This window comes from Tachypleus tridentatus, chromosome 13 (genome assembly GCF_004210375.1).
Source record: "Tachypleus tridentatus isolate NWPU-2018 chromosome 13, ASM421037v1, whole genome shotgun sequence".
NCBI classification, from domain to species: Eukaryota; Metazoa; Arthropoda; class Merostomata; order Xiphosura; family Limulidae; genus Tachypleus; species Tachypleus tridentatus.
In genome coordinates this window covers 130,384,153-130,404,186 of record NC_134837.1, presented here as the reverse complement: position 1 = coordinate 130,404,186, position 20,034 = coordinate 130,384,153, and the positions used below count along the sequence as shown (strand labels likewise).

The 20,034-nt window shown below is 31.5% G+C and overlaps 1 protein-coding gene across 1 annotated transcript; it reads right to left on the bottom strand.

Annotated features, from left to right (window-relative positions):
- Window positions 1-867: 867 nt before the first annotated feature.
- Window positions 868-17,607, bottom strand: LOC143239247 (cytochrome P450 2J6-like). The gene is made up of 8 exons (XM_076480155.1): window positions 17,150-17,607; window positions 16,234-16,361; window positions 14,520-14,626; window positions 9,964-10,265; window positions 9,510-9,628; window positions 7,489-7,744; window positions 4,914-5,100; window positions 868-1,820 (listed from the first exon to the last, which is right to left on the bottom strand). The coding sequence occupies exons 1-8, from the start codon at window positions 17,380-17,382 to the stop codon at window positions 1,641-1,643; spliced, it is 1,512 nt and encodes a 503-aa protein (XP_076336270.1). The 5' UTR covers window positions 17,383-17,607; the 3' UTR covers window positions 868-1,640.
- Between the last annotated feature and the right edge of the window lie 2,427 nt (window positions 17,608-20,034).

Below are 20,034 nucleotides of genomic sequence, written 5' to 3'. Positions count from 1 at the left end.
TGTGAAACCAGTGAAATGAAATGGAGAATAAAAAAGATTTGTTCATGTCATATGTGAATATTCAGATTATTAGATCGGAATTCGTATTTATTAACTTTTAATTCGTAGAGCCACTTAGCAAATCATCAGAAATTTTGTTAAATGTATCTAACATATTTTATAATTATTTTCTTAAACAAATAAACTTCTATCAAAACATCATTAAACTCGTTTGAAAACAATACCAAGTTAAAATTAACATTATCGAAATATCTTTAAACTCTCTTAGGATGCTCAAGTTAAAATTAACTATTGAATGAAAATTTGTTATAAAACAAAACACCAACATCAATTATAAACTACAATGCAACGACTGCCACGACTTCTATTTTGGAGAAACAAACAGATAACTGGAAACAAGATAAGTATAACAAAAACTTCCTTCACAAATTTTTGAACACTGCAAGTAAATTAAACGCAACGTAACCATAGAAAACACTGAAATACTAAATAAAGGAACAAGCATAAACAAACGCAAAATTAAAGAAGCCTTATTTATACAACAACTTAAACCCAAAATAAACCAATATAAGGGAACGCCTTTATACCTATATTAATATAATAAAATAAATAAATTATATATTCAAACATCTAACACCGCCCTCTACGTTCCGACACTCAGTTACACAACCTCTTTCAAACATGTGGTCAGCTTCCGGTTAGTTACCTCTTTCTTTCTTTGTGAACCTGACGATGACCGAAGGAGATAGAAACGTTGTTCGCTCCTCTACGTAAAATATTTTCTCAATCCAAACGAGGCGTTTATACATGTATAAACGTAACATAACCATAAAAAAACACCCATATTACACTTTCTTTCAGAAATTCACTTTATTTTTTGTATACATCAATAATTTGAATACTCTTTTATTAATAGTTTATAAAAGACTTTAAATTCCTCTTAACTCTTTGATAAACCATTTGGATTTTTCATGGAAAAATTTATTAAGAACGAAAATAATTTAACAGGTTTTAAAATTGTAGCATTTTGGTAATGATGATGTGTCTGCAGACATACCCATGTATTACGAGAGGGCAGATAAAACAAATAAAACTTTAGTCAGTAAGTTACAAGTAACATAAAATAATAACATATTTAACAGTGCAGTCACTGTTTCGAAACAGATGTAAGTTATCATATTTACTTTAGCATTAATAGAATAGTTCATTTAATTAGATAATATAATATTCAAAATCATCTTCATACATTTTAATGAATCGACTCTTGAAATTTAAAAGAATGTGATTTATCAAAAAATATTATTTTCTAATTCTGAAATCATAGAAATTTTATGTACCGAATAATTAGAGTATAATTGTAAGCAGTAGTAATCATGAGTTTAGTTCCACTAAAATAATGCCTCGTTTCGAGCTAACTCATCCATGATATTTTGAATTTTTATAATGTGCATAAACCTCTGCACCACAACAGAAAGTATTTTACTAACAACTGTATTATAGAGAATATTTTGCTATAAATCATACTTAATTTCATCAAATAAATCTTTATTAATATAAGATGTGAGAAGATTATTAAAAAACAGAGTTCTCTGGACATTTCATTGTTCACCGAAACTTTAAAAACTGTGGCTATCTTTTAATTAACTTCTTGGGATAAATCGAAACTTATGATGTTTGGCCTCCCAAGTCAATTCAAACACGCCGTCGAAGTTCGGTTTATCACCGTCAGGAAGAGCCACAATGAAGCGCTGGAGTATGGATGTGAAGAAGAGGAATAATTCTACAACAGCTGGTGTTTCTCCAGGACAGGAACGTTTCCCTTTTAAGTAGTGGAAACAATGTATTAGTAATTTGTGTAACAGAAAATGAGAAAAACAAAACATATTTTATAAATTTGCAAATTGCTAGATAATAATCATAATGATGCATTAATGAGGAATATTAATGCTCTTACAATAAAATTTGAAATATTACAAGCATCTGATATGTAACAATTAAACAACATGAGTAGAAAAAAACAATATTACTTAACACTGTACACTTTTCTAAGAACCTGCAGCTCATTTTTTCTGTTATCTTCAAGATTATTTATAAACTGAATTGTAAGAAACACTGATTGAAGTTGAGAAAGTGGTAGCCTTTTCTCAGTCACTAAACGATTATGGGATTACGCTGCTTTACGTTTACATCACTTTAAGTGACTATAAGAAACAGTTTCATATCTCGTTCACTCAATATTGAGAGTACGAGGTGAAAACAGATATGCAAGATGAAAAAAAGAAAAGGACCTCTTTGACATGAGTTTGTGAAAAGATCGTAAAACACAAGAGCTCAATTATAATAAAATAACGATGAAGACTAGAAGATGTGTGAGAGAGAAAGAATAAACTGAGAGAGGTGATGAAGAAAGTAATAAGCTTTCATTGAGGTACAAAACGTATTTGTAAAATTACATCCTAGAGATTAGAGTAAAAAGTAAGCCATTTATCATGTTCATATTAACAGAGCCGTTGTAAACAAAAGTGGTGACTGTAGTGATATTTGTTTGGAATCGAAACTCAACAACGAAATGGAAATCACGTCAACAAAAACAAAAAACGTAAAATCAGCTGATAAAGCATTGAAGTTATGAGAAAAATAAGTTCATTGATTTTTTGTTCTTACCTTGGCTGTTATTGTTTTACAGTGGTTCATTATTTAACAGTGTAGAATTAAAAAAAAATTAAAGCCTGAAAGTAATATTTTACACTTGGATTCAAATTGAAACACTAAATACATTTTATTTTGATTTTACTTCTTTTGTTTTCTTATTGGTGAGTGATGTCCTACTTTTCGTTAGCATGTTTGCATTTCATAATCGCTACCTAATAAATTTAAAATGTGCCTGACAAATAACAATAAGCGAGAAATTAATATATGGTCAGATTACAAATATTAAGAAAATAAAACTTATTTTACGTTGGTAATTTACTAACTTACAATAAGTTGAATGTACTGTGTTCAGCTTAGAGATCAAATATCAGGTAACTGTGTGTCTTGGATAGTCTTTGATGATGTAGTACACTGCATGAATTAAAGTTTTTACCAGTATATTGGAAGATCTAATAAACATCTACATTGACACTTCTTATATAAAACTAAAAACGAACTATATTTCAAGTCGTTAATAATGTATGGAAATAAAACAATAGATTTAACACATGCTTGAAAAATCTCAATTTAGAAAAAGATACTTTCCTACGTAATGTCTCTCAGATAGAAATGAATAGAACACCTACATATTATAGTTTGTCCAACATTTAAATTGGAAATTTCTATAGAAAGGTAGAAATAACAGTTTCATAAAATATAGTGGTTAAACCTGATTATATACAGAAATTACTCCTAACCAAATTTTAGGGAATAAAATCAACATATAAAATTAACATGAATTTATTCTACATTATCTAAGAATTTAAATAATATATATTTTCATGACTAATATTATATTCAATATATTATCAATATAATTAAATTAGGAATAATTGTTTTTAAACAAAACATCAGAAAGTACAGATATCATCCTGTTGAGCTATCAGTTTACAGAAACATCATCTGTCCTAGCAGCACTAACCCTAGAAACATAATTTGTTAAGTAATAACATCTGTCTATAGAATCTTAGTAGCACAGTTTACCTAGTGACACCATCTTCCTACAGAAGCATTATCTGCCTTTCAAAAAATACACAAAGAAATATATGAGCGAAAATAACAAACAGATGTTGAGATAAGTTGAAATGCGTATGTATTACTATCTGCTTTTGTAAAGAGTATGTAATTCAAGTTTGATTAAAGTTGTTGTCCAAAATTTAAATTGGAAATTTTGTTTGTTTGTTTTTGAATGTCGCACAAAGCTACTCGAGGGCTATCTATGCTAGCCGTCCCTAAATTAGCAGTGTAAGACTAGAGGGAAGACAGCTAGTCATCACCATCCACCGCCAACTCTTGGACTACTCTTTTACCAACGAATATTGAGATTGACCGTCACATTATAACGCCCCCACGGCTGAAAGGGCGAGTATGTTTGGCGCGACTGGGATGCGAACCCACGACCTTCAGATTACTAGTCGCACGCCTTAACACGCTTGGCCATGCCAGGCCCCTGCTTTTGTAAAGAGTATGTAATTCAAATGTAATTAAAACATTTCAGCCCTGATTATTGTAAAAACAATGTTATGCAAATTCTATAAAATATCACTTTTAAAACTTTATTCTATCTCTCTTTTAACAACGACTTCTAGTGACACTATGTTGCACTATGATGTATTTGTCTCTATTCCTCCCCTCCTCTTAATAGCCCCCTAGTGGCTCAGCGGTATGTCTGCGGACTTACAACGCTAAAAACCTTGTTTTGATAACCGTGGCGGGCAGAGCACAGATAGCCCATTATGTAGCTTTGTGTTTATTTAAAACAACAGTAACAATCCTCTTAAGATGGCCAATTAGAGCGTGTGTCAAAAGCGAAACTCTATTCACGTGATAAAAGTAATCTAACAGAAGAAAAATTTCCAATTTTCACGCATAACCATGTAAGGACTATCTGTTTTTAATTGTTCATACCTTGAATACATAAGCTACAAAGAATGTACCATCAACTCTTGTATTACTTTTATCCGACCAAAGAGAGAGGTTTGAATTTCACGTGTATAGCACAAATAACAACTGGGAGAAATTGAATACAAACCATCAAAACATTCGGTTTCATACTTTAGTCACATTAACCATTAAGTCACCTATATAACAATGTATTAATATAAAAAATCTATCAAACTTTTTTTCTGAAGTATTTGATCTAACTGAACTGAAAAGTGTTGTTAATAAATTTTAAATTAAAATCTTATAAACTGTAAATAAGACTTAGGACTAATCTCAATGATAGAGAATGGAATGAAATATTCAGGTTTCTCAAACTTTGTTCCCTCCTCGGTTAGAAAATGTTCTGGAAAGAATTCACTGGGGTTCTTCCAGTATTTTGGATCGTTGTGGAAAGCCCAGATGTTGTTAATGACAATTGTTCCTTTAGGAACGTCGTAGCCTTGAACAGTTGTGTCTTCCGTTGTACTAGAAACGAAAATTATTGAATGTAGAATTTCAGTAATAAACATGAAGTTTACGTATTTACATATAAACAAAATAAACTTAATATACACACGCGCAAATGTAAGGAGATCACAGCTTTCACAACTTTTAAATGTATGTTTTATAACTAAAGAATAACAAACTGTATCTGTAGAAATTTGTTATTCTTTCAGTTATTTTCCACAACACTCCTTATTTTCTGATGGTTTTTAATACGTTAAAAACGAAAGTATTTTACACCCTGACAATATAGCGGTCTTGGCCTGATAATGTTTTTAAACTCCACTTTGAAATTACTTTACCTAATTCCATAATATTATATCAAAAACATATCCACATTAAGACAAGTAAAAGCCACGACGCAGTTTACTCATATATTGTTTGCATTAGTTATTTTTTGTTAGCCGCAGCATATTGGCTTTTCGAACGACTCCGCGTTTGGTTGTTTTTTTATGTACTAACCTTTCGCTCCGAGCTCACTCATCTCTTGATCAATTTGTGACAAAATTACGGTTTGGAGAACAGAAGATCAAACGTTTTTAATAATGTATTTTACCACGCCCAAGTTCTCATAAACTAATTTACTCTACATTCTGCCTAAAAGGATTTCAACTGTTGCAGTGATTGTTTGCCTGCACACGAATTTTTACTGGGTGACTTTTATGTTATTGTTTATTGTTTTTATTTGCGCCTACTTGTCTGCAGTACATATAGATATATTATATATTATGAATATTGGCTGAGAAACACATGGTTACATATCTTCACTTAATTAGATTTTCAGAGTATGTTAAACTACAAAAATGTTTCTGACGTTCAGTTTATTTCTTAACCTTTTATAAAACTTCTCACATTTTAACAGAGGTCGTTATCATCCAGCCAGATATGAAAGGCTAACCAACACAATGCTAGTTCGATAAAGTAATTGATATATTATTTTTGTTACAATTTATCTTAATGTTAAAATATTTGTTTTCGCTACACTGTGACTTGCATTCAATTTTATCTCTATCATATACAATATTATCTGGTACTACAAGAATCGAGAAAAGTTCATAAACATGCTTACACTTTATCTCACGAGTTCCTGCTGAAGTGGATCCACATGGACTAATGCTTATTTCTGCTTATCACATTCAAGGTTATATGTACTAAATATTATCTAGACAGAGAGTTTTTTTAGAAACAGAAGTTTAGATAGTCGTAAAGTTTAAAACTTAAAGCTTTTACATTAAAGTGCATTAAATGAATCCAAGCAATAATTATTTTATATTGTTTTTCTCTGATAATTCAGACGGATAGAAATTAATCTAGTCTTGTGATAAAAAGCCGCATTTTAACAGTATCTTATCATGCTCATTGAACCAGTAATTATCATCACGAATATTTGTTTAGTCAAGGGTAAAGTACCGAATATGAAGATAACAGTGGTATTTAATAGGAAGAGTGCAAAACTGAAAGATAATTTTAATTTAAGAGAAATATTAACTTGTGCACCATAAAACCGAAACTTTATAGTTAAATAGCCTTTGTAGCTGACAATATAATATCAATTATTATTATTACTTATTTAATATAACTGGGTTAAGTTTACTTCCTATTCAAGTCTAAAATATATAAAATATTTGTTGTAGACAAAACCAATCAATATTTTATTTTTTAAATTGTAAAGAAAATTAATAATCGATAGCATTAATTTTATTTATGTCACAAACTAAATGACTGAAAAGGAGTTAAAACATTAAGTGTAACTAGTTAAAGTGTTCCTTTGCATTAACTGCAAGTGTTAAGAAGATATTATTATTATTAATTATCATACCAATTAATAATTCTTCTTGCTGTGTTTATTGGTTTCATAGTTTTTCCAATGATTTTTAAAACCATATGTCACTGTCTATATCGACTCCTCCTGTCATGGTCTATTTGAAGGCTGTATATCCTGTTGGTAGCACTTCTAGGTCACGTCATTGTGAAAGGCTGTCATATGTAAACTACAACACAAACCCCTCTCTTCTTTTGCATGAAGCATTCCATTTACGGGTATTACTGTCTTTAATTCCCGTTTCAACTGTTCATAAGCAAAGAAATCTGACGACTTGACTGATACATTCTTATACGTTGTGTTGATTTTTGATTTTGAACTGTCGATATATCCTGGTCCTGTAGGAAGTTTTAATCAATATGGAAATTCTTGAATACCCGTTTTACTCTTTATTTGCTTTGAATAGGCGATGAATTTTTCATAAATGCGAACGATTATATAATCACTTTGATCTTACTCATTATATCAGTTCAATCTATTACACATCAGAATTGTGGATTTCAAAATGAAGTACCTGAAATACTATTCTAAGAAAACAACAAACTTACTATCTTAAGAGACCGAGAGGTGCTATAGTCTGCCATCTTTGAACCTCATGAAGAACAGCCTGAGTGTAAGGTAGGTGTATATGGTCGCCCCAGGATGGTAACCTTTCTCTACCAATAACACTGTCCATCTCGTTTTGCACTCGTTTCTGAACATCCGGATATGCAGCCATAGTTAGGAGACACCATTGTATTGTTGCCTGTACGGTGCTACACCCAGCAATAAAAAAAGCCTGAACATTTCCGTTCAGCATATTATCTGGAAAACAGTGGCAAATATTTATTGTAGGTGTGATGGATAAACACCGTTAAGCTAGCCTATAAAGTGTGACATTAATTACTATGAGAAATTCCTACATTTACGTTAAAACTGATGAAACATCTGTTAAATCACTAGATCTTATTTATTAAAATGTTATTAAATAATTCTACAGATTAATGGTCCTCTCTTAGTTTTAATCAAACTAATTAGAAAGACGCGTACAAATTTTTCAATAGGTTTATCGTCTCGAATGAATATTTTCAATTCTATATTTTAAAATTTAATTTTTGATTGTCTATAGCTGTATTCTGTTAATCGAGTAAGTTTAAGAACGACTGTGTTATAATTACATTTGTGTTAGGGTAAATAAGTACAGTAGATTATAATGTCATCGAGTGTTTTATGGTCCTTATCTGCCAACAGTACACAAATAGACTCTGATGATCATCTAATAGTTAGTATCAGACATAATTATCATCCATTGTCAATCTTCAAGCAGATAGACACGAAAATAATATAATCAAAAAGTTTGGATGAATAAACTATGAAAAGTAAAACATTTTAACGAGATTTTTCTATAAGAAGGATTGTTATACATATTGTTTATTTTAATATAACACTCATGTAATTCGACATGTTTATTTCTTTCATATAGAATACAACTTAGTTATGTCAAAGGCGAAGTTTTTGCTTATATTCTCTCAGAGGAAATATTTTGTTACAGATGTAATCACTGGGTTCCATTTTCAGAACATAAAATTCCAAACATCATTTTAAATGAAATGTCCTTTTTTCTAAGGTTACAAGTGAATGTGATATTGATAATGTATATACTACACGTTAATCACGTGTAATTTTGTATGTTACAGAAGAGCCAAATTTGTACGTCAAAGATATTCTTTATATGAGACAGAATGTAAACACTAAATCTTCTTTTTAATACATATGTAAAAACGGCTCGTTTTTAATACAAGCAAACTCAACAAACAAATCTTAATATATCTCACAAATTAAAAAATCACAAAATCATATACTGCTGCATACCTTATATTCCCGACATCAGCACAAAAATAACGAACATATAGCAAAAACTAGTAACAAAATATGACATTCCAGTTAATACCAAATTTATTCAAAAACCAGGCACGAAACTGAGGTCTATACAATGTAAAAACTATATTGACAAACATTACACCAACATTATTTATGAAATACAATGTGATAACTGCCACGACTTCTATATTGGAAAAACAAGTAGAAAAATGGAAACCAGATTCAAGGAACATAAAAAGTCACCTTCACACGTTTTCGAAAACTGCAAGTCAAATAAACACAGCATAACCCTAGAAAACACTCAAATACAAAAATTAAGAAACAAACGCAAAATTAAAGAAGCCTTACTTATACAACAACTTAAACCCAAAATAAACCAATACAAAGGAACACCTTTATACCTATATTAAAAATAATATAATAAATAATATAAAATTATATATTCAAACATCTAAGCCCGCCCTCTACATTCCGACCCTCAGTTACACAACCCCTTTCAAACACGTGGTCAGCTTCTGGTCAGTTACCTCTCTCTTTCTTTGTGAACCTGACGATGACCGAAGAAGATCGAAACGTTGTTCACTCCTCTACGTAAAAAAAAATTTATCAACACAAAAGAACCGTTTTTACATGTTTATTTTCTCTACAAGTGGGTTTTCTCGACATCACTGAAATCTTGTTTTTGTTTAACACATATATTTACACTTACAGTTAAAAGATGATCTGTTATTTTTCATTTCTCGGTCTTTCATTTCCATCAAGAACGAATCAATGTAATCACGGACTGAGTTTTGGTCCAGGCTCGTCTCGTGTTCGTCAATCTTATCACTGAAAACAATTTCAACACGGGTTGATACGCATTCAGAAAATGTGACACGGTTCGATTTTTGTTGATTTTTTCTGATAGCAATTATTACCGTAAGTAATATACAGTAAAATAGTTTTGATGTGTGGCTTATCTTACAAAGCAGATCTCGTTTAGGTAATCAGAATTTAGAATAACTGCATTTTTCTAAGGATTTGTTTGTGTTTTTAAGTTTCAAAATATGTTAACATCGCAGAGAGTTTTAATTTGATGTTTTTCAAGTGTACTTTAACACTTCTTAGGTAAGGTATCATAAATCTCTTTGAAAAATTGTACTTAAATACGCCAAACTGCTTACCGTACAAACATTGTTAGTTTCTCCGTTGTATCTTGGAATTTTCTAAATGTATTCGGTTTGATAAAGGTAAGAAATGGTTTCATCCAAGGAAAGAAGGTTTGCAGACTAAATTGTTGAACAAATTTCGTAAATCCATCAATTCGTTTGTATAGGAAAATCCTTTTCGGATCGTTGTAATCAAACCTCTGACCAAACACAAGAGCAGAGATAGTGTTCGATATGCTTGAACCTAAAATTTCTCGAACTTCACAAACGGCGCCATTCAACGAACTCAGATACTCCAAGACAATTCCAATTTCATTCTACAATTTCATTAAATAATATCACAACAACATTATACAATGTATTCTTGGAAGCTATTTTTAAAAACCGTTATTGTTAGATTCCAAAATTCTATATTAAAGAAGATTCGTGGTTTCTTTACCTAAGATTACCAGAGATCTTATCCCATTAAAATGGCACATGGTTTCCGGAATCAGTTTGTTTATTTTAATATCAGCTGTTATGTGAGTTGGATGGTGCAGTTTATAACAGTAAAACTGATTTGTTAGTGTTAACATTTAAACACAAAGTTTATCGTACGAAGTTATAACCAAAAAATGGATTTTAACAAAATTAATAATAAAATAAGATTATTCATACCTATTAAACAATGTTTTATATTCTTTAATAAGAAATAGTTTGGTCTATTTGTGTTTTGTTAAATTAGAAATTTTTATTGTACTTGTTTATGTTTATCACGAACTCAGATAATATATTTGGTTATTTTCCAAACAGAGGTTGGTTGGTTGATTTAGTGTCTTATAACACAAAGCAGCCAGGCTATCCGCGCCAAACATTCAGCAAAAAGTTAAAAAATTTAGTTATGAATTTAGTAAAATTCATAAAAGGAAATTAAGGTACATCAAAACAAGGTTTAAAAAACACATAGATAGCATTAAAATCAATGTTTACATTTGGTCTACAACGTTAAGAGAAAAACTACAGTAATACAAGCTGTAAAGGACTATCTGTAGCGTAACTGTAATTATTATAACTCGCCAGTAATACTAACAGGTAAGTACAAAAAACCACAATTAGTCACCTGAAGTTGGTCTTTCCAGGCCTGGTTTCGAGTTATTTAAAAAAGGTGTAAAGTATAAATTAAAAACTTAAATAACATTAAAAAGAGTAATAGCCTTTAAAAAAATTAAAAACATTACCAAGGTGGATCGTGTCACTATCACCAATAACACTATGTAACGTTATGGACAAACCTTGGAACAAAACATGTTCAAAATGGTGCCGTCGTTGAAACTCGTAACGACGGCAAGAAAGTAAAATGTGGCTTGTTGTGATCTGAGTGTTACACAAACTACACATTGGTGCATCAGTTCCAGATAAAAGAAAACAATGAGCTAAGAAACTGTGACTAATGTGTAGTCTGGTTAGATCAACTTCCTCTTTCCGATCTTTACGGAAGCAAGACAACAATAGTCCAATATAGAATTTTATTCGGAAAAGCTTGTTTTCGCTTTGCTCATTCCAACTCGACTGCCAGCTAGCACGGAGCCTAGCCTTCAATACAGGACCATAGTCCAAGTATGGGACAGGCACAGCAATGATAGTGCCAGAGCCAGTAGACTTAGCTGCGGTGTCCGCAAGCTTGTTCCCGCGAATGCCAACGTGATCTAGTATTCAGAAAAACTGGATAGAAGTAGATGTTAAAGAGAAATGGTCCAGTTAGTTTTGAATATCGGCGAGAACATGGTGTGAACTAACAAGAAACGATTCCAGGGCCAGTAGAGAACTAAGCGAGTCAGTATAAATAGCGCAGTTTGAGTACTGCTTAGCTTCTATGTGATCCAGGACAAAAGAAATGGCGTACAGTTCAGCAGTGAATACAGAAACTATAGAGAAGATTTCGTATACAACCACTGGTGGGATGGGCTGACCAGTGGATACAGCAATGTTATTTAAGGACAGACCCAATTAATCCAACTGCACCTGGATACGAAGGCAAAAGGAGCAATTGGAGACCGTCTGTTCTGAGAAAGTATGACCCACCGAGGAAGGAAAACACAACACTAGGGGGTATGCTTTGGTAAGGAACGAAATTTCCAAGCATATAGTAAAGACAGTTGCAAATGGTGGAGAAGCAAAGAAGGTTCATGAGACTCTGAACTAGGGAAGTGTGGAAAGCCCCAGTGCAGAGCCGAAGTCCTTGATGATGAATGGGGTCCAGCATCTTTAAAGCCGATGGTCTGGAAGAGCCACAGATCAGTGATCCATAGTCGAATTTCAAACGAATAAGAGCATGATATATCTTTGGTATAGAGCATCGATCCGCTCCCGAAGTGGTGGAAGAGAGGACACGGAACATGTTCAGTGCTCTTGTACTTTATACCCGCAGCTGCTTGATATGTGGAATAAAGATGAGCTTACGGTCAAAGATAAGCCCCAAGAACTTTGTCTCAGGACCACTGGTATTGTTAGTATGTTATTATATTTGGTATTATTATTATATTTTTGTATTTGGTATTGTTATTTTGTAATTATATTTGGTATAATATTATATATACTATTGTATATGGTATTTTAATTATATTATATTTGGCATTGTTATCATACTATTGTATTTGGTATTGTTATTATTCTATTATATGTGGTATTATCATTTTCCTGTTATATTTGCTATTGTTAAAACACTTTTATATTTGTATTCTCATAACACTGTTATATTTCGCATTGTTATCGTACTATTATATTTGTTATTGTTAACATATTATATTTCATACTGTTATTATTATACTATTATATTTCGTATTGTTACTGTACTATTATATTTAGTGTTGTTATCATACATAAGATTTTGTATTGCTATTGTACAATTGTATTTCTTATTGTTATTATACAACTATATTTTGTATTGCTATTATTCTATTGCATTTCGTATTGTTATAATACTATTATATTTTATATTATTATTATACTGTTATATTTTGTATTGTTATTGTACTTTTGTATTTCATGTTGTTATTATACTGTTATATTTCGTATTGTTATTCTATTATTTTATTTCATATTGGTATTGTCATTATACTATTCTTTTGTTGTTGTTATTATATTATGTTATTTTGTATTGTTAGTATATTATATTTCGTATTGTTATTGGACTATTATAAAAAGAAATTCACTAACTTCAGTTTGAAACAACTGTTGTTGTTTTTTCTATAGATCAGATAACACTATGTAACAACATTTTTAATTTTTCTTTTTCTTGGGCAAAAGGTGTTATTTCCCAGCTGCATATGCCTAAAGTTTGAAGGGAATAAGGCCATTATCTGTAGTATTACAACATAAGCAATTAAGGCATAACACATTCTATCAAAGAACAAAATTTGTATTATATAGGTTAATTGTATAACTTATAGTGTTAGTTTGTTTTTCAGGTTATCCACATTCTCATGATGCCTTTAATACATTGTTATGAAAAACATTTAACCATGCTCAGCTTAATAGTTAACGTATCAAGTATTTGATCGATTAGTTTAAGGTTTACGCCAGTGTCGTGTTATTGAGCAAACTTTTTACTGTGAACTTTGAGTCCATAATAAAAGGAAAATAATGGAACTATTTCATTACTGACATCTCATCCAAGAAATTATTACGATATCAAATTCTTTCTTGTGTGATCAATTATTGTTTCCGTAGTTCGAACGAGTGTTACCTATTAAAATTTGTTTCTTGACGAGAGGTTGTTAATTAGATTGCTTAGAAACTATAGAACGTTTTAATAATAGAATATTGGACAGAGACTTGTGATTCACATCGGTAGAAATAGGACGTAGCTCGAAATCAGACAAAAACAACAAAATTCAACTTCCCAAGTCCATGAACTTGTGAATAACAACAAACAGTTTTTTAGAACAGAATGTCACATTACTAAAACATGAACGTGATAGTAAAATCATAGAAACCTTATTAACAAAGTTAACCTCACAACTACCAAATAGCCATAGCCATATACAAATAATATTGATACCAACAGAAATAAGTAAAAATACCATTTTTAGAACTTAAATACATTGTTAAATTGTTGTTTGACGTTAAAACTCGGGGAAGCGAGATGGTTAATTCCAGTGATCTAAACGCCGTAGCTCTTCTAAAAATAAACTTTACTTACAGTAAAAGTTGTAAATTGTAATAATAACACTTATTTTGTTTTATCACTTTAATTCGTCAACATTTCTCTCCTTTCGTAAAATATCTTTAACACCCTTCAGGTAACATTTTTTATTGTTAGTCCACTTTTAATAAGAACATCAGGTTGACAATATCATGTTCGTCGGAAACGTTAAAGTAACGTGTAAGAAAACTTGTCTCATAAACAATTCGTCATAAGAAGAAATAACGTTATTGAGATGGGCGATAGTAACCATATCATGTCTTTATGTGGGATAGATTTTTATAAAATAAAACACTGTTAATATAGGTACATATTTATATGAAAATCATTATATTTTTAAACATTTGCTATTTCATAGAAACAATAAATTGCATATAAAATCACAAACCTTCATGTGATCTTCCATCTTTGTTTTTCCAAAGCCAAGATTTCTTAAGACATGAAGTGAAAATCGTCGTTGTTCTTTCCACCATCTTCCGTTCACTATCCCTATATCTGAAAGGAAAAACAAATAATACAAACAATTATTTTAAATATATTCTAGTTCATTATTTGTAACTGAGTGTTTTAATTGGAGAGGTAAAACACTTGTCGATTTAACATATTAACAATGATTTTCAATAATAAAAACATAACAGATCAATAACAGTTGAGAAGAAATGCTATTATGTCTATAGTTAATGTACTTTTAAATTTTACATTAAACATATTCAGAAAAAGTTTTTACTGAGATAACCAGAAGTAAAAGATAAAGAAAAGGCCTGTCATGGACAGATTGTTAAGGAACTCAACTCGTACTCTGAGGGTCGCGGATTCGAATCGCCGTTACATCAGACATGCTCGCCCTTTCAGTCTTGTGGGTGTTATATTGTAACGGTCAATCCCACTTCTCTTGGTAAAAGAATAGCCCAAGAGTTGGTGGTGGGTGGTGATGACTAGCTTCCTTCCCTCTAGTCTTAAACTACTAAGTTAGGGCTAGCGCAAACAGCCCTCATGTAACTTTGCGCCAAATTCGAAACAAACCAAAGAATGAAAAAGGGTTAATGTTACTTGATTCTTGTAATACATTTTATTGTGGTAAAACCTACTAGGTCATTGCTCTCTATGCAAACAACAACAAAAAACATCAGAGAAAACGATTTTTTATATTACTGATATCTCAGCTACATTAATAATATTTGCTGGACGTTCTCTTGCATTAGCTACACGAACAGTACTTCGAATATCTACGAAAGAGACATCATGTTGTTTAGTTTGTACGGCGCTTTATTTTATAACATGATCGCTGTTATTGTTGTTCTGTTGAGGTTATATGGGGCGATGGAAAGAGGCTTTGTGTGCTCAAAAGCTTTTGTTTATTTTGTCTTGAATTTCACTCAAAGCTACGCAAACACTATCTGCGTCGGTCGTCCCTAATTTAGCAGTGTAAGATTAGAGGGAAGGCAGCTAGTCACTACCACCCACCGCCAACTCTTAAGCTACTGTTTTATTAACGTATAGTGGGAGAGACCGTCACATTATAACGCTTCTTCGGCTGAAATGTCGACCATGTTTGGTGTGATTGGGATTCGAACCATTGACCCTCAGCTTACGAGTCGAGTGCCTTAACCACCTGCCCATGCCGGTATCCCGAAGTTCTATAGCACATTTTATTAAAGTGTAGTTGTATTTTAGTATTGTATTAGAAATTACAGAACTGATGGATGAACTTGCTGCAATAGACACAAGTCTCACTGTGTATATACGTAATCATAACTTACTGTTAATACAAAAATATCTAATTTACTGTTTTATAATTTTCTGTTATTTATTTCTTGTGTGTTTCCCTCGTGAAGGACAATAATAATTGTAGCTAATAATAAATAATTGTAAATTTATCAAAATAATTAATAAACTATAAGACTCTGAGTTATGTCATTACTGGCATCTCATACAGTAATTAATAATCATATAAACTTATTTCATGTATCAGAACAATCATTGTTTCACAGATCAAACAACTGTTCTCCAGGATTATCTGTTTATTGAAAAAAGGTTATTCATTAGTTCGTCTGAAACTAAAGAACGTTTTAATGTAAGAATAATGCATGTGTTGTACTTACTTATAAAATCTGGGGTTACTTGAAACTGTGGATCAGGTGGTCTTCCTAGGAAAGCATCTTTCTTCATAGCTTCCTTTATAGCGGGAAAATCACCAAGAATGACAACGTTTTGACTTCCCAACCTGAGGCTAAAGTAGGTAAAAAGCAAAAGCCTCTGACTTCATTTTGATCCAGCTAACAACACAGTTTACAATACAACTAAATGTGACATTAGTAAATCAAGTAAATATAATATGTACAATATAAATATTTGAATACGTTGCCAATTTCTATAAAATCAAGATAATGGTCTACCTTTAAAACTTGTGTTATAACTGCACAATAACCCTACATCCAATACTTCAAACTTATAACATGGTTTAGATTGAAGCATAGTTCAAATACTCCAAACTGAATAATAGAATAGCGATGTTTTAATAATTATCTATCCATTTGAATAAAGTTGTTCATTATCAGTGACATCAGCAGAACTATTAGTCATGGTTTGTGAGTTCAAGTTAACAGTTTTATTATAGTTAACATTCACACTAACAACACTGTCTGACTTGAAGTGTAGTTTCAAACTTTTTATATTAAAGAAAAAATTGGTGTTATTTTATCATTAAGTTTCGATTAAGAAAAAGGTAATTTATTATTCATCAAACTATTAAATCTATTGTATATGGTCTTCTGAATTGTTATCTATGTTTGGGTTTTGATTTACGTTTTGATCACTGTATATGGCGAACAGTTGCATATATTGTCTAAGCTACTCCTAAATAATAAATAATGTAATTCGATTTCAGTGATTAAATGTATGAAAAAGAAATGCTATAATAGGATTTTATTTTCTGAAAACTTTCTATTCTCTACAAATCAATACAACTAACTGTGACATTAGTAAATCAATTAAACTTAGTTTGTACAACATAAATACCTGAATACGTTGCCATATTTCTTACTAAGTTCTATAAAATCAAGATGAGGTTTTTTGCTGAGGAAAGTAAGATATCCAACGATGGGTAGACCGACAGGACCTGGTGGATAGTTTCGTGGTCGTCCTAATAGCCAGCAAAGGAAGAAGAAAACACAAGTTGCAAAAAGGACTGTTGTTCCAAAAGTTGGCTTTAACCAGGCCCAAAGTGTTCCTGTCGAAAGGTTTTTCTCCATCTCAGTTGTTGTATGTTACTATGAACAGACAACGTTGCTTAAGAACTCAGCAAGATATGTTAAAGCACTCGAATGTATTTAAATCATGAGACGTCAAGGTTAGAACAGGGGTCCCTCATGCTTCTTTTTGTTGTTGTTTTGTTTGAAGATATAGCGATCGAATATTGTGTGTGCTGGAAGAGAAGTATTATCAATTCCTGGAGCTTTATTGGTGACTTTATTATTAAACCTAATCTCTTTATTGGTGACTTTATTATTAAACCTAATCTCTTTTCTTCTTTTTTCTTGTATTGACAAAGTCCAAACATGATAACCCGAGATACATCACTAAACGCACAAACTCAAGATATCGAACAATAGAAATAACAAAACTACGTAGGTAAATTTAACGAACAAAATGAAAAGCTTATAAATATTCAACCACTAACGTCAATGTGTCACCTGCGTGTGCTGACTTCTTTACAATAGTGACTTACGCTACTAGTTAGTATGAGACTTGAAAGGAGGACTAAGTCATCATCACTAAATGGAACATTGTAAGGAGAAGGATGATCATACGATTATGTCATCAACACAAGACGAGGTATTGCTAGAAGTGAAGGGTGACATAACTTGATTACATTACCAGCATCATTTATTATTTTATTTCTGAGTGGCTGAATTGTCTCGCAAATTTATAGTTTTTGTTTATATAATTAATGCATTGCATCGAATTGGATTCTCATGCTCATGAAGTCAGAGAACGTTTTCTAGGAAATACACACGTGCTTCGCTTTGTGCATATTGGGAGGGATGCTACTTGGATTACCTTGTTTTGTTCAATCTATGGTATGAATACGGCGCAGGTCTGGTATAGGCTTTATGTGTTGTAATGATTGTTTTTCGGTTACATTGTTAACTTGTGCCTTCGAAAAGCCGGAGATTGCAGTGTAATTATTTGTGCTCCTGAGGATGCCATGGAAATAATTCGTTCATGAGAGTTTGATTTTTATTGTTACTTTAAACTTTAGCCTAAAATCTTATAATATTATTTACAAGTTATTGTGGTATTGTGATGTTTGAACTGAACTCAAGGATTTTTTTTTCACTTTTTCCCATTATTTTAGTGGAAGACGATCACTTGTGGTTTTACTGGTTCAACGCAACTCTGCATTTGTTAAGCGATCACTTGTGGTTTTACTGTATCGATACATCTCTCAATTTGTTGCACCAACAGATTATTACATGAGTCCAATTATTTAACAAAATTGGTTTACACGTTCTTCATAACACTGTTAAGGTTATTATAAATTAAATTATTCTAACAATTTGATTTATGGTAGCTAACATGTATTATATTGCATTTATTGTAAGTAAAACTCATCTGCAATTTATAATAAATAATCTAAATCCTTTTGAAAAGCAGAAGCATTCTATTCACAGCCAACAATACACAAGATATGAATATCATCTATAATCTAAATCCTTTTGAAAAGCAGAAGCATTCTATTCACAGCCAACAATACACAAGATATGAATATCATCTGCAAAGTTAAGTTTATTATTGACTATTTCTTTACCTATTTAAAGCCATGAGGTACCCCATTTGTGACATTAATCCAGTTTAACTGAACTGTATTTGTAACAAACCTCTGTTTTTTGTTCATCCACCCGCTCTTCTATCTAGTTACTAATTTATCCCCCATGAAATCGATATTTTTATAAGCCTTTTGATCACACCTTACTAAATGCTTTCTGTTGTCTGTCTAGTATAACTCTAAAACTTTGTTAAATGATTTTGCATAATATCTTTTAAGAAACTTTCCAAAATATTCACTAATGGGTCAATAATTATTACAACACTTTTTCACCTCCCTTGGATGAAAGAGAAACATTGGCTAACTTATAATCTCTGGTGCCTGCTCACTGTCCGAGGACTGACAATATGTATTAGTAAGTGGCTTACATATCCAACTTTTAAATTAATTCAAAACATTTGAAAAATATTCGCCACCCGCTAGAATAGCGGTGAATCTACAGATTTACAACGCTATAATCATGGTATCGATTTCCCTCGGTATGCTCAGCAGCTCGATGTGGCTTTGCTATAAGAAAACACAAACATTGAAAAATATTATCTGGACTAGGAGACTTATCGTTTTTTTTAATTTCCAAATTCTTTCCTTAACCAGCTCAGAAATAATGCATTAGTCTTGTTTGATGATTCCTTTCTACTTATCATCTGTTCATATTGTGGATTACTGCGTAAATCTTCTTCAGTAAAAACAGAAGAAAAGGTAAAATTTAATCGCACAGCCATCTCATAAAGATCAGATACTAATCTTCCTTCACCATCCCTCAAGGGTCCTACCATCACCTTTACATTTTTTACTCTAATTGCATGTAAAGAAATTATTCCAATTAACATTTACATTTTCAGCAAACCTCTTCTCATACATTTATTTTGATGTCATAGTTTCCTGTTGCATGAACTTTCTTGATCATACACAATCATCTTTAATCTCCTATTTTACCAGTCAGTTTAATTTCTAAATTTATTACTTTTGTCTTCAAATTTATCTTTTAATCTCTTCGTGACTCAACCTACTTTTCAGTAGAAACTACTTTCTTCTTTCTATAAGAAATATGCTTATCCTTAATATTTAAACATTT

Bases quoted from the DNA above. Each gene is read 5' to 3' on its own strand.
- LOC143239247 (XM_076480155.1), bottom strand. From the start codon at position 17,382: ATGGAGAAAAACCTTTCGACAGGAACACTTTGGGCCTGGTTAAAGCCA. The intron at 16,362-17,149 runs GTATTTATGTTG...TACCTACTTTAG, and splicing joins AAATATGGCAACGTATTCAG to CCTCAGGTTGGGAAGTCAAA. The intron at 5,101-7,488 runs GTAAGTTTGTTG...TTTCGTTTCTAG, and splicing joins CCTCTCGGTCTCTTAAGATA to TACAACGGAAGACACAACTG.